Below are 15,701 nucleotides of genomic sequence, written 5' to 3'. Positions count from 1 at the left end.
CATGGATCTCCTTTTAGGGAGATGAATGCATTTCTTGTTTTAGTGAGCATCTAGGTGCTTATGGTAATATGGTAAAGCATTGAGGAGATCTCAAGCTTTTCCTCTACTGTTTTTGTTAGGCTTGCTAAGACATAGACATTTAATTTCTTGTGTAAATTTGAGCTGATGTCTTCAGAAATACTGCCAATGGCTGCAATTGGATTCAAGATCTGCTATTAGCAAAATGTTAACTTTTACAGACAGATGTATTTAAGTTAGAAACTGAAAATAAACTGTACTTTTTGAGAAACTTTATGATGTTGGAACTGAGCTATCCTCTCAAATGACTTAAAAGATGTAAGAATCAATTCAAGAGGAGACGTTCTAAGCAAACAATTTTTTTTACAACTATTGTCTAATTATGCTTATAAATCTTGCTCACTTGCAGTCACTGTCAGAAAACTTCAGTTTGTCTTCTTTTTCATTGGTATGTTTGATTTATGGATTATGTTTGAATTTTGGTATTATATGGAGACTATTTGCTGATTTTTTTTTATGTGTCAGCATAAGCATATGAATGTTTTATTTCACCTTTTTTCTTCAAAGGCTCTGGTTCAAAAGGTAATGTCTGTTTTCTTTCTTGACTCTCCAAAACTTTCTGACACAACTTTAAAATCCTTGCAGAATGTAAACTTTTAAAGTCAGCAATGAATGTTAGTATAATGATCAAAAAATAATTAGGATTATGTATTTTTACAGTTCATTCAGATAATTTGAAATAAATCTTTCAGCTGATTTCAGTGGGTATTTGGATCATGCTCTTAATGTGTGTCAGATGTGTAACTTACATCTTAAATATTTCAACGGGGAATAACCAAAATACTGATTTAAGTTTCAAGCTGATGAGTAAATGCTGCCTATACATCAGGCACATTCATATGGCTGATTGCCAGAAGATAACAGAAGATGGTGTTAAGATGATTTCCCCATTGAAGCATATCCTTGTACTGAATATGGCAGACTGCACAAGGCACTAGATCACATCAGATTTCTGTAACCATTGCAAAAGGATTGTACTAAAGTTAATTTAACTTTTAATAAGTCCTGTTAACACATCTTTCAGTTTTTAAAATAAATGCTTAGAATCTAAGTATAGATATCTTAATATTTTGAAAAATATATTATACACATAGTTTTTGTTCCTGTATCATGTTTTCAAAAATCCATTCATTGTTACTCCAGTTCAAGCAAAAAAAAATAACTGTTGATGTAGTGTCACTTAATAGCCATGGCATATTATAGTGCTGGAATGTGGCTATGAAGAAGAATATGATAACCAAAGACAATTGTCACAATTCCATTGTCACAATTCTCTTGAAACTTGGATATTATTTAATTTTGTGAATATTGAAGTAATACTTTATTACTAATACTAAGAAATAAATAAAACTGACAATTTTTTACAATTATCAAGAAAACATGGTAATGTATATATTAGGAGGAAGAATATAATGTATATATTAGAGGAAGAATATATTTTCTAGAAACAAAGACAAATGGAAGGAGTTCCAAAGCTGCACATTTGATCCCTCTTTTGTGGTACAGTGATAGAGTCAAGGGTGAGAGAGAACAGGGAAGGAAATGCTTACAAATATTCCAAAATTAAAAGACCTATAAAATAATACAAAGAAGTTGGAATTGCTGTTAATCCTAAAGTTTCTGACAACATAAGAACTTTTAGGGATTCTGCTTTAAAGTGTAACAAAAGCTTCTTTTGTGCCTGTTGGTGTATAAAAATCTGATAATATTGCCTGTAGGAGCATTGAAAAGTGCTGGAACAATACCACATTATCCTGTTGGTAGTTTAGCTGGGCAGGTGGGACAGCTGCGTGCATTTTCTGGTTTAACATTTAGCAGGCTGGGTTTTCCAGTCTGTCAGCCAAATCATGGGCTGTGAATGTGTTTGCACGTGTCTACTGCTTCTACTGCTAAAGAATGGCTGGATTATCCTAACAAAATTTTTTAAGCGCTAGTAAGGGTATTGTAGAAATCCACTCTTATTTCATTGCTTTTCCAGACACTTTCAAACGTTTCAGCATTAGCAAAGTTACAGATTTTAACACATCTAAACTCGTGTGGTGGGTTGACTCTGGGCTCCAGGTACCAACCAAAGCTGCTCTACCACTTCAGTGGACAGGAAAAGAAAATACAGCAAAGGGTTTGTGGGTCAAGGTAAGGACACGGAGAGATCATTCACCTGTTACTGTCACAGGCAAACCAGACTTGACCTGGAGGAATAAATTAATTTATTGCCAATCAAATCAGAGTAGGGTAATGAGAAATAAAACCAATCTTAAAACACCTTCACCCCACCCCTTCCTTCTTCCTGCGCTCAGCTTCACCCTTGAATTCTCTGTCTCCTCCCCTCAATGGCACAGGGGGATGGAAAATGGGGATTTCAAATCTACCAATCAGAATTCTTAATTATAGGAAATGACTACATGTGAATACCGAAAAAAGAAAATTAATAGATCATGATTTTTAGAATTAAGAGATGTGAGTAAAAACATGTCTAAAAATGGACACAGGCAATGTAGTGGTTCATCTCCCTGGCACATTACTCCAGTTTAGGAATGATGGCATTCTTGTCCTCATGTATGATAAAGCAGTGTATGGCCTGTGTTGTCACATTGTTGATCAGCTGTGTATTCATATATTGATTATTTAAAAAGTTATAATGTGGCCATTTCAGCTCTCAAGCTCAGTGTGGTTTGAGATTATTAACCATTTAAATTCAGTTGACTTGGTTGCCAGGCTCAGCATTCCTTATGGACTTTATGAAAGTTAGTTATTCTGAAGTTGCATTGCTTAAATTTATCTGTCCTCTTGAATGAAAACCAACTGCACTGTGAAATAACACCCAAACTGTCACAGTGGTTGAATTATTGCAGGGTGATTTTATGAATTCTAGCTTCTACTGTAGCTTGTGGTCACACAATGAGGCCCTGTTCAGGTTATCAGTTTATTAGTAGTGCTGGGACTTTGGGATTTGCAGTGATTCTTTGTGCTGCAACAAACTGTACAAGCCAAAATATGATGCTGTCCTACAGAATTCTGGGATTAATTTTTTTTTTTTCATCAGGGAACACAAAAGAAATGCTGGGAATGCATTGAGAAGCTAATTGTACAGTAATGTTAAACATACCAGAGATCTGAACTGTATTGAAACACCCAAGCTGTAGTCAGGTCTACAAATCTCTCAACTTGGCTGAAAGCTTTTCTATCTACTTCATTTTAATATCCTCTGTGTATGTTATAAGTTAGCTATGTGCAAGATATGCAATTGATTAAGTGAAACACTCTGAGGAAGGGCTCAGGTTAACTCTTCATGAACTGCCATTGCATACAAATGCTGCTGGTGAATTTTGCTGCTGCTGTGCTAGATCACTTTTCCTTAAAATTATTTCAGTTGCTTAAATTAAAAAAAATATATTAGTACAAATATTACTCTGAAATGTTTAATCACGTTCTGATTCTTCCTAGATTTGTTTCCCAAGCTCTGTCATTTGGAATGGGGATCATTTCTGAGTGCTGGAACTAATGGAGGTTCTCATTATCTCCAACAGACTTTTTTTCAGAAAGCTTAGTTTTTCAGCCATTCCAAAAAGCAGCATCTGTCTAATTAAGCAATTAATTATTCTGACTCTTTGGGGGGTCTAAAGGTCTAGTTTAAAAATACCATTAATATCATAATGATATAAAAATATCATTAATTTTTGCTTATCTTCAATGTTGGCTGCTGAATGCAAATTGTGTATTGACTTGTACAGATTAGGAAAAGTAGTGATTATAAATATTGCCTATATTTCTCTTTTAGGGTCAGAGATGGAGTTTAAGTGTAAGGTTAAACTCTTCAGGAGTTCTTCAGGAGCTAAGCTAAGGTTCTTCAGGAGCTAAGGTTCTTCAGGAGCTAAGCTAAGAGAGCTGAGTGTTAGCTCCAGCAGAGGCACTGCTCTCCATTGCGGTCTAGAAAACAATTGCCAATGAAAGAATTACTAATGAGGTATCTTTGATATGTCAAGCTGCTAAAACTGGAAAGTAAAAAACAAAAAGCACTGAGGAGAGTCAGGTTAAACATTGGCAGGTCCTGCCTCGTGAAAGCTATTACTTTTACTTTGGGCACAAACTCTTTGCTCTGAACACAGAAATCTAAGAGAAAGAGAATCCTTGTCAAGAAAACTTTCCATAGACTATTCACTCAGTCACTGTCCAGACACAATTCTGACTAAGAACTTCATTATTTGGTTCTAACACAAAGTTTGTGCCAAAAAAATTAGAATGTGAAAAAAATTATAATGCCTGCATCTTTTATGGAGGCCAGAAAGTAATAAAAAACTTAAGCTAAATAAAGAGGGTTAGGGAATCCAAGAAGACTTCACTTAATGTGCTCATTTAAATTATCATAAAATTATATCTGAATTAAATGTATGCTGCCTTGAATTTAGTCCCACAATGCTACAACAAAAATGTTTTCTTTCTCTTTGCCTGCCACAGCTAGCCTTTTAAAATGCTGTGTTTCTTCTTACTCTAGTTTTGACATAGCACAACCCACGACCTTGGCAAAAAAACAGGCTTTTTTGATTACACTGTGTTGCTAAGCCTTGCAGTTTTCTTTCTCCCACAAGACAGATAAATTGAGCATTTTAATTTTTGCAATTTCTGAGTGCTATAGTAGGAAAAAACTTGTGGGTTTAGCTGTTTGCTGTATTTAAGCATGTAAAATTCATGCACATATAAAATAAATACATTAAATATTAAATACATTTCTTAGTCTTAAAACTTTACTTGATAAAAGGAAACCTATCAGTCTGCTCTGTAACAAGCTACTATTTGTATGCTTTGACTTTATATTATACATTTTATTAGCATATAGAGGAAGTCATACTATGATCTCTGTCAACTTAGGCTAAGCATTGGTTTTAAAATGCAACAGACAGCACAGTGTTTCATGTACAGTAATCAACACTCATATGCTGTGTTAAATAAAAAAAATTGTAAAGCCGTGCTTTCCAGCAGTTTGTGCTGTGGATCTCTCTTGCTTTTCCTGTCATGCTGTTTAGTGTTTAAAACTTAGAAGGTGCAACTTAGATTTGCATTACATAAGAGAAATTTCCTTTCTGTTTTTTTCAAATGACAGAAGAATCCTTCTGCCCTTCAAAGCAGAGCAGAAATTCTTGCAATAAGGATTGACATATACTTAAGGAAACATAGTGGAGAAAAGATATAATAGAGCCATATTTTCTTATATATTTTTGTCTCAGGTATGACAGACTTAATCAAAATGGAAGTTTTTCCCTCAGTATTGGTGCCTTTCTCTTCTCCTGCTTCTTCAAACATAGACATTAGAAGTCTAATGTTTGGAGAAGTTTATTATACTTATCCTGAGCCTACTTCTCAACAGAAAATAGGAAACTAAATAAAAGTAATCACTGCATATGTTCAGATTTTGATTGTACATTTTTTGTACATTTTGCATGAAAAAATATGTCTAGGGAACCTTGTGAACACTAGCTAGAAAAAGGGAATTAATTCATGTCATGTTTAAGTTGCATGTTGCTTAAGTGTCTTGCTAAATAAGACCAGTCATTAACAAAACCAAATATGCAATGAGAAGGAAGTGAACTTCAAACATATGAGGAACTGGTGGCATAATAAAGTTTCTGTACTTTTCTCATTAGGGCTTTGACTACATTGCTCTTACTCTCAGAAGACACATAACATTAAATTAAAACTCCACACAATTACATTTTTAATATTAATTTTTTCACTCTGTAATTTTAGCATTCATAATTTTACATTTCAGAAAATATTTCCTTCATTATTAAAAAAAAATTAAACAACACACGCTTTTTAAGTCTCAATAATATTTTTTGATAGAAAAGGATATCTGGTTTTGTCATTCTTGAAGTACTCGAGATTAGTTTTTTAAATTATAGAAAACTTAAAAAAATCTTAGAAATTAAAATAATTGAGACATTTCTTTAAAAAAGTAAAGAAACAATGCAATGACAGAGCAAAGATTTTGAGTTCTTTGAAAGAAAAACTGTTTAAAATCTTTGTGAAGATTCTCTTTTTTCTAGCTATCACTCTATCCCTCATTGTTTTGCCTCATGTTTTGCTCCTCTAAACTCCTTGCAATAGGGACTATAGTGTTTTAAATTTTGAGTATGGTGAATGTGTCCATGAATGCAGAGATAATGTTACAAAAATTTTAGAAAACACTGTAAAATTATTTACAATATATGCAAGGGATCTGAGCTTCTATTCCAGAGATGGTAACATTAGCACTCAGGACAAAAATCTGTCTGTCTTAGGAAAGCAGACTCACTGGAACTGCTTCCATGAGTTAGAGAAGCAGTTCTAGTCACAAATTTTATTCTCACACCCTCCATATGTTTGTTAAAATGTCTTGATTTCTCCCCAATGTCTACATGACAAGGTTCTGGCAGCTCTGCTCCAAGGGTGAGTCTGAGAGCCTGCAGCTGCCCCACTTCCCTCGGTCCAACACAAGCTGCTGATCCATATGGCCTGGACCACCCATATTCCTGGGACATTAGAAAAGTAATTTGGTATAAAAGTGTTAGGACATTTGAAGAAAATGTCTTCAATCAAGCAGGATTTAGACAGAAAAACATAGCAAAGAATAATAAAATAAACTTAGTTGACTCCTGAGTTACATAAAGCGTTCAGGAACTAAAACAGCCCCAACACAGGCTCAGGCAAGCTTAATATCAGGGGTGAGTTATATGCAGAGTAATAATTAGAAATAAAAAAAAATAGCCTGAAACACACACAAAAAAATAGGTACAATACTTTAAAAATGGGGACAACTCTGAAACTCTTCTGAAATCAAAGATAAAATTCTGAATCTGCAGTAACTTGAATCCATAGTCTGGCCTTGCGTTCTGGTCATTAGAAAATTAAGCCATTAGGACTGAGGAATAGCCTTGTAGCAGTTAAGGAAAAGATATCTTTGTGTCTAATAGATATAACCAGCTACAGACTGCAAATGAATTAGTTGCATTTGATTTCCAAAGGAAAGGATGTGACAAATCCCACACATTCCCAAGGCAGGAAAAAAAAAAGTTAAAGTATATTAAAGTGGGCTCCAAATTCCAACTTGTTTAGGAGAGTGGAGAAACAGAGCATTTAATCTGGAGACTTAGGAACTTAATGCTACATAAAAATAGGAAATACTAAAACAGAGTCACTGTGATCAATGCCAGGGGTGCCAGCACCTGCAGTCCCAGTGCAAATCACCTGCAATTAAAAGTACTCAGCAACGTTCAAAATCAGGCTTGATAGTGTTCCAGGATATTTTGTTACAACGGAATCCCTGTCATCTGGACTGTCTCAAGAAACATTGGCAATCATAGTTTGTAAACTATGACCTGGTCTAACCACAAATGGTGTTAGGTATAGAAATTGAATTTTATGGCATGTGTTATACAGGGGGATTTTTACACTACAAAAGAAAAATGTCCCTACAGTTCCTGAAAACAGATTTGGCCCACCATCGTATTAGCTCAGGTATTAGAAACAGTACAGCTACATTTGCTTATCCAATTCCCAGGAGGTCTTTACTATGTGAATCTGAACTTTGTCCTGACACATATGTGCTTTTAATAGCAAAATGAATCTGTTTTTTTCTATCCTAGTGTTCAATCCATGACACTGGTGCCTGACTGTGGTTAATCTGTACAGAAATCAGAGCATTTTAGAGGATAAATTGAGTAATCTAATAGTAAATGGCTCAGGCATAGATGGTGGGAGACACCTTTTAAGAGCTGTCCAAGGACTGGAGTCACTTTGGAGTCAATCAGTTTGGTTTGGAGTATGAATAGGAAATAACATCTGTATATCTCTGGAACACAAAGATACAATAGAGATGTTGACCTTGAAGGCTGCAAAGAGATGTGTGAACAGAAATCTCAGATGAAGTTGGAAATATCCTAGCACAGGGTTCTTGTTAGTGAGAGACAGCAAATTCATTGCAGTCTGCAGTGGAAAGGCAGAGACTTTCAGCATGAGAATATAAATTATTCTTTGGTATGTCATAGCCTCAGATGGCTTTTGTCTCTAGCAAGTGAAGACCCTCACCAGCTGGTACGGTCATTAGTCATTTTCTTGCCCACAGGAACCATGGTGAAATAATAATAAATGATGTTCTGTAAATAAATGTCTGTAGGCCTTATGATATAAAGTAACTGAAAAAGAAAAAAAAGTAAAAATTATTTTAAAAAACCAGCTGATACAGAGGATTAAGAAGTTTCTTTTTAAATTGTTTTCAAAATGGAAATGACAATATGCTGTAGAAGAGATGCTGGACAAAGTCTTCTCTTTCTCCATAGCAACAGAAGATGCATCCAAGATACAGGAGTAATTTATTGACACTAAAGGAGAAATAGGTTTTTGGAGAGTGGGTGATCCTAGTCAGTGCGTTGCACAGTATTTGTTCTGCCATCATCTGTTTTCAGGAGTTCCAGTATGATAACTCCAACCATATCTTCCATAAATGTGAGGAGGTTTAGTATAGAAGATGAAATTTTCCAGAAATAGGACAATATCCTGGGTGGAGATCCCTGACATCATTTATCAGGGAATAAATCAGGAAGTCTAATAAAACTACTGATAATTGACTCCTCTGTATGAATGTTAGATACAAAAATAATAGTTTAAAAATTTCATATAGATTAAGCTTCCTGTATAGAGATTGTTTGAAGAGGCTTCTTTCTGGAAACATGAAAGTTTCCTAGTTTTTTTTATGAATGTCCCAATGACATTCCTTGTCTTTCAAGTCTCCACTTTTTCTTAAATCTGTAACTGTTAACAAAATGCCTTAATGTAGACATTGATTTTCATTTATATAAAATAGTTTTTCTGTGATTTAATGTCACTTTAGTCGTATAAAATGATTATAAATTTCCTTTGAAGTGATAACAACATCAATTTTCATGTAGCAAAAAAAATCTTTATTGTATTCTTTAGTATTTCATTAGCAAGTGCATTAAAGTGGTGTCACTTTTAAGTAAAGAAGAATGCAAGAAAAAATTATGTCCTTGAGATCACATATATCAGGCCATCAGTCTTTGCTGTAAGAAATTCAAGTTCTGGCATAAACCCATTAAGATTTAAGCACATAACTGTTTTATTGTCTTGAATAGGAGTACTCTGGTCAACAAAAATTTGAAATCTGTGGATTTTCATGAAGCTGTTGAAAGTAGCTCTCACCAGATAACTGCGTCTGCTGAGAAAAATGCTAAGTTTTGTGTTTTCATAAGTAGCCAAGATTGGAAATTTCTTTCATTGTTCCATTTTCTGTATCTATCCAGCTTGTGAGATTTCAGGAATCTGCAGAATTTGAACTCCAGCCGCACTCTTCCAGCATTATCATTACAGTGTCCACATCTGGGTTCCAGACACTTCTCTACATGTGCTTATTTTTTCAGGATGATACTTCCTCTCTGCCTACAATTAGGCAGTGCTGTTCACTGTCTAATTGTAGATACCTTGTTAACCATATGAAAAAAAGGGATAACTTGTTTTTTCCAGTAAAGCTTACTTTATTGATATGAAATACAGAGATATTCTGCTGTGATTATCAAAATTAATTTTACAAAATCAACATTTAATTTTCCTTCAAATTAGAGCATTTAGGATTAGAACATTGCCCAGTTTTCTGGTGTTGAAGCAGTAAAAATCACAAAGCATCTTTAAATGCTTCTACCATTCTGAAATGGGAAATTACCAAAGTTTTCATCTCCTTATTGTCTTGAATAAGGAGGCTGTTCATACACTTTTGACTGGGACAGCACCATTTCAAATGTTGTCTTATGCTATAGCTGTAGCCATAAAGCCCTTAATGGTAAGACAGTAATTTTAACACATTTGGTCTTGGCAAGTAGTATTTTGTTCTTCCAACAAAAACTCCCAACCAAATCAAACAAACAACCCTGCCTCCACCCTCCAAAAAAAAAAAAAAAATTGTGAAAAGTTCTTCCAACTCAAATTTTAGAGGAGATCTGTAAATGTGTTTTGCTGGTGGAAGTATTTCACATCACACTACCTTTCTTCAGTTTCTTTGTTTCTCAAGAGGTAGGAAAATAGATTTTTTTCCCTTTCTCTATTAATTTTTCAAAATTTTTTTTTAGGGCTTGAGAGGCCTTGGCTGCCATGGAAAAATATTGGAACTTTCTATATCACAATGCAAAGATTTCAGTGACAATGGGATTCAGGTAAAACTTAGCCTTTTTCTTGGTGTTCCCTGGAAGCCCCCCATGTTCATTAAATTAACCACATCCAAAACTGATCTTGTTTTGTTCTGCATGTCACCCTTCATTCTTCATAACACCATTCTACATCAAAAATTCCCCCTTTTCATTCCTACAGCTCCATATGCCTGAGATCCATTCAATTTTGGCTTGAAAAGGGTGAAGAGGGGGCAGTTTTTTTGCTGCTTACTTCCATGCAGAACCTAGTGGGCGTGAAATCAACTTGGTTTGAAAATTCAGAATGAAGGGGAAATGACTGTTTCCAAAATGTATGGTTAAACTGTGAAATTCCTTGTCCTTATCACAGGTTGCTTGGAGTTTACCAAAATCCTTTTGAAGATTTCACAAACTCAATATGATTGCATAGATGTGCTTTGTATTTGTTTTTGGTTTTACTTTGTATTTCAAAACAGTAGGAGAAATAAACACTAGCAGGTAACTTTACAGTAGCAGAAAGAACCATCTCTCTTGCTAGGAATTGACATCCAAATAAAAGCACTTTTTCTTGTAACTAAGAATCATTCCTAACTATATATAACAGAAATGCTTAAATAATGTATTTTTAATGGTATCAATTTCATGCCCATAAACAGTTGCAGATCAACTGCAACTGGCTGCAGATACAGCTAATGCCATCACATAATCCCAGTCCTCAGCTTCTACATTTTCCATTACAAATCTTCAACATCCATCATTTTATAGCCACATATTGTAAAAATGAGTCAGTTGTTGTACCACAAGGGCTATATCTGGTTTGAATCTTGTTGCTCAACATACACATCAGGCCATTTGCTTCTCTAGGAATAATTCTGACTTGTCTTTCATGAATGTTCTGTGTAAAGTTCCATGCTTTTACTAATGACCAACTATGTACCTCTTGTGTACCTCATGGAAAGTTGTGTGGTGCCAGTGCTGCTGCTCTCAGAGGAGAATATTCACTTCTGTGTTGTGCCCTGTGCATGGCTAAGAAGCTATTTCAGGTGTCTCATTACACAGAGGAAGTTTGAAAAAAAGACTGTTAAAAAGAAGTGTTTCTGCTTTCCCTGCATGCCAAATGAATTTGAACTTTTTGAGGAAGAAAGCAGCAGTAGGGAGTACATGTAGGAGTTGTAGAAGCCCTGTTTTCATTGATCTAAGGAAGGCAGGAGAAAGAAGAGATACAGAGTGACTCAAAATAAAATGACAAGTCTTTTTTTGTAAATTGAATCTAAGGATATTATTTTATGAAAAATTTACGGAGAGTAAGCCCATTGTAATCACATTGCCTGTTCCTAGGTACTACAACAGAATGTAAACACTTATGCGATCCCATATTTTGAAAATAGGATCCCTGTTCATTCATAACTCAGACAATGTTCACTTAATGAACAGCAATTTAGTATTTGACCTTTTCATTGATGTTTGTGTGTATCCTCAGGCCTTATTTATACAGAACTAAAATTGTGCAATTAAGTTAGAAAATTACATTTTCTTCATATGGCATTTGACTTTTTATAGTGTCTAAATGTGTTGCAAACATAATTTATCCTCACAACCTCGTCTGTTATTTTCTCTATAGATGCATAACCAGGGATACAGAGATGAAGTAAGCAAACAAAGCTCCATCTCTTTTGAATGCAAATATTATTTGAATGCTATTTGCAAAAGCATGTAGGGGTAGACTTAAAGTTGAGTAAATTCAGAACCTAACTTTGAAGGATATTTAAAATAAATATGTAGACAAGCTATGCTAGTAAAAACAAGATAAACATATCTAACAGGCATTGCAATCTTGGCTTCAGCTTGTGTTACATACCCTAGCTGAGAATGTAGTGATTAAGTCATCACATGTGAAGCCTAATTCTGAAAGGAGTGCAGTTTCTCTTGCACATTGATGAAAAACATTTAGTTGCTGGGTGTAGAATGTTTCTGTATTTCAGGTGAAAAACAGCCCATAAATCCAAGATTGAAACAGGGCGGGTAGAAAAGCCAATTAATATAAATTCTGAATTTTCCACTTTAACCAATCCTAGGTTCAAACACTGACAATCTAATATTTTGTAAAATAAAACAAGGTCCCAAAGCCCAAGAAAAACTGCCTTGATATAGCTGTATCAATAGACAAAAAGAAAATGAAACCAGATAGAAGATACAGACAAAAATCTTAGAAGTATGGACTATGAAAAAAATTTCAGATCTGATAAGCTTCTTTGCATCTGTTTAGGTAAAACTTATGAAAATCACACAGAAACACATAGTCTTTTGTCATTTAAAAATAATATTTTCTAGTTATCAACCCTGTGTTATTGTGAGAGTTCCTATGTAACACAAGGAGAAATTAGCTGTGTGTTAGTGGCAACAGTCTGATTACTGCAGAGGTAATCCTCTCAGAATGATAAATATATAACATGTATAAATATATAGCATGTATTTATTATGCAGAAAGATATATTTGTGCATAATAAATACATGCATTTTTGTGTCTGTGTGTGTGTACACATTTTATTTATCCATGTGGTGCTTAGTCTTTTTACCTCAGGACTAATTCTTGAAAGCTTTGAAAAGCTTCATGCAACCAGTGTTTTTTATTAAATCTACTATGTGTACTTCCTTGTTTTCCCTGTAGAGGTAGAATTGCTATTCCAGTAAATGACAAATTACTCTGGCCTTTGGCCAAGATTAGCAGGCCTGGAACCTAGCTCAGTGACACATTTAAGGAATCTCACCAGGGTTTTAGGCTGGACATGACAGAAGAGAAGAGATTCTGACTGAAGCTAAACCTCTGGGAGAGCTGCAGGCTGTCCGGTGATCCTCATGTCATGGAGGTGAAGAAGTGTGATTTTAGGCATCTCTTTTCAAGAGGTGTCCAGAGAAGGTTTCAGTAGAAGGTCTAACTTCTCTTTATAAGCCTAGAAATTACGGTTTTCAGGCTTGGAAAAGATTCAAGCTGAAAAGTAAAAAAAGTTTCAGAGTGCAAAAGAGAAAAGTGTATTTTAAGAATCTAAGTGACCTTTCACAGGAGTTCCATTGTTATTTTCCAAGACCATCTGCTTTACAGAATATATGAAAAAGCTAGTATTTGAGTTATAAATGTGCTGGAATTGGAGTCACTAGTATCTGCGAATGTTTATTCTCTCTAAAAACTAGGATAGAAATTGCAGGCAACCAATGTCACAGTTAAGTGGTCTGAACTCCACAAAGCAAATCAGAGCCCAGAACTCTTGAGTGATAGTCCTGAGGTTCTTACCCATTTCCTTCAAAAAAAAAAAAAAAGTGATTTATAGAGATACAATGTTCTGTCCATTTAAAAGAGAAGAAGGAGAAGTTGCTATACACTAAAATGGATATTTGCCGGGAGCAGTAGAATGAATTTATTTGGGCCTGGTTCTCTAAGCAAAACATTTTACATTCTGGGTTGTACTCAATTTAAAGAACCCAAATTCGACATGTTTTAATGCACACAGTGGAGCTTACATAGATGTTAGTCTAATGAACTCACAGTATAATATATAAACAACTAAAAATAGCCCCTTAATGCATTTCTTCTTTTTCTAGTGACATTCCCAGTCAATGGCAGAATGACTTCACTACTAATGAAGGGTACCTAGAGAACTGAAGTGTCTGAAGTGGATCAAAGGATTGATGTACACGTGTTGTAATGGAGTTCTGCAAGGGCACAGAATACCTGGAACACTGCCATGTCTCTTACTGCCCTCCGCTGACAGATGAAGCTCTGAAAACAATGGCATTTCACTGCCACAGACTGACATCTGTCAACACAGGAGGTTGCCCAAAGGTATGGAAAAGAAATAGGGTGATAGTTCTGGGATTGCTATTACAAAGAATTGCTTACTACTTCATGCAGAAATTTGACCTGCTGGCATCATTCAGCTGCTTTTCTGTGAGTTTTAAGATTTGAGACTTGGCTCTTGGGAGTATTTGGCATTCTTCTAATGGTTGCAGGTACAGTATAAAGTTGTCCACACTGTATCAGGTAAAAGTTTTTCTCTCCAGGAGTTGATATCTAAACAAAGGTGAAGAGAGAAGAGCTTTCACATTATATATCACTTCCTGCAAATACTCTCCCAGGTTCTGGTCTTTTGGGTGCTTTGAAAGGATTATGGCTTTGTTTTAATTAGTCTTGATATTTTCATGGGCTTTTTTTTCCAGTTCTTTTTCTGAACCCAGGTAAAGCATAAACTGGGGCATTAGAACTTAATACCTGTGTCTTTCCACGGCAAGGCAGTAACTTCTTTGAAATAAAAGAGGTGCCTAAATGCTGAAGCACTCAAATTAAATTATTTAGATTAAGATTAATCTGTAGTGAAACTTAGTTCCTCTTTACCATGAACTTCCATTACAGCATTTTTCTTCTTGTATTTTCTGTATCATTTCTTTTTGACTAAAGACTCATATCTCAATTATCTTTTTACGGTACTTGAACATGTGTTCCCTTTTGAAATGATGCTGTTATGAAAGTGTATAACCTTTCCCTGTACTTTCTGACTTAATAGCTATGGCTTAGGTGCATTTAATTACTTATGCAGTTTTAATTTATTTTTAACAGCAAAACAAAATACTTGCTTCATTTTGAAAATAAGCATACAAACACAATTTTTAAAATGCTGATTTCATTTTTTGTTTAAATTTCATGGGAAAAGTTATAATGTTGCTTCTGTCACTATCACATAGCAATGAACCAGTTTATTACTATTTTTGGAAATGTTCATCTTGAACTATACTTTAAAATGTTGCCTCTCAATGACCAGTTTTCCTCATTTTTTTCCCCATTGAAATGACCATGTCCCATTTCCTTCCACAGTAAGTCTGCAGCCATCACTTGTCCCTGCCTTGCTCCTTACCAACACCCATCTCCATAACCCCTGACTATTCTTTCAGTCCTCCACACATCCCCTCATTTCCTGCAGTGGCTGAACATAGCCCCTGCACAACTAATCTGAGATTATTTGGCCAACTAATTAGCCAGCCCTAAATTTAGATATTGTCTGATCAAGTTGTTTGCCTTCCAAATGTACATAAGTTTCTCAGCCTCTAGAAGCTCACTGGCCGTGTTTCAGATCTGGGAGTCCATTCTCTATCTTACACTAGCCCTTGGTTTATATCTTATATATATTACTGTGCACCATTAATTATTATATCCATGGGTCCTAATCTCCTGTGTCCTTTGGGTTTAGACAGATATTCAGCTATTTTTCCACAATGACAGTGGTAACAGAGGTTGTGCACAGTGGTCTTCCCAAAGCAGTTCAAGTATGTAGCGCTGCAATCAGTCCTGTCTGCCACGCTTGCCCGACACATGACACACCAACAGAGGAAAACAAAACAAAACAAGCACCATAAAATGTCAGTAAATACATTTAGGCTGGCATTTGGGAGATTTTTTTGGTTATC

General features: G+C 35.1%; 1 protein-coding gene across 1 annotated transcript in view; it reads left to right on the top strand.

Moving 5' to 3' along the window:
- Positions 1-15,701, top strand: part of FBXL13 (F-box and leucine rich repeat protein 13) — a 59,645-nt gene that overhangs the window by 32,980 nt on the left and 10,964 nt on the right. Inside the window, 7 exon segments of the mRNA XM_068189264.1 lie at positions 163-216; positions 219-253; positions 586-659; positions 815-1,009; positions 2,076-2,211; positions 10,191-10,436; positions 13,936-14,085. Coding sequence (XP_068045365.1) covers positions 163-216; positions 219-253; positions 586-659; positions 815-1,009; positions 2,076-2,211; positions 10,191-10,436; positions 13,936-14,085 — 890 coding nt within the window.

Source organism: Anomalospiza imberbis, chromosome 5 (genome assembly GCF_031753505.1).
Source record: "Anomalospiza imberbis isolate Cuckoo-Finch-1a 21T00152 chromosome 5, ASM3175350v1, whole genome shotgun sequence".
Taxonomy (NCBI): Eukaryota; Metazoa; Chordata; class Aves; order Passeriformes; family Viduidae; genus Anomalospiza; species Anomalospiza imberbis.
The sequence above is the reverse complement of the archived record's forward strand: the minus strand, read 5'-3'. Positions and strand labels throughout refer to the sequence as shown.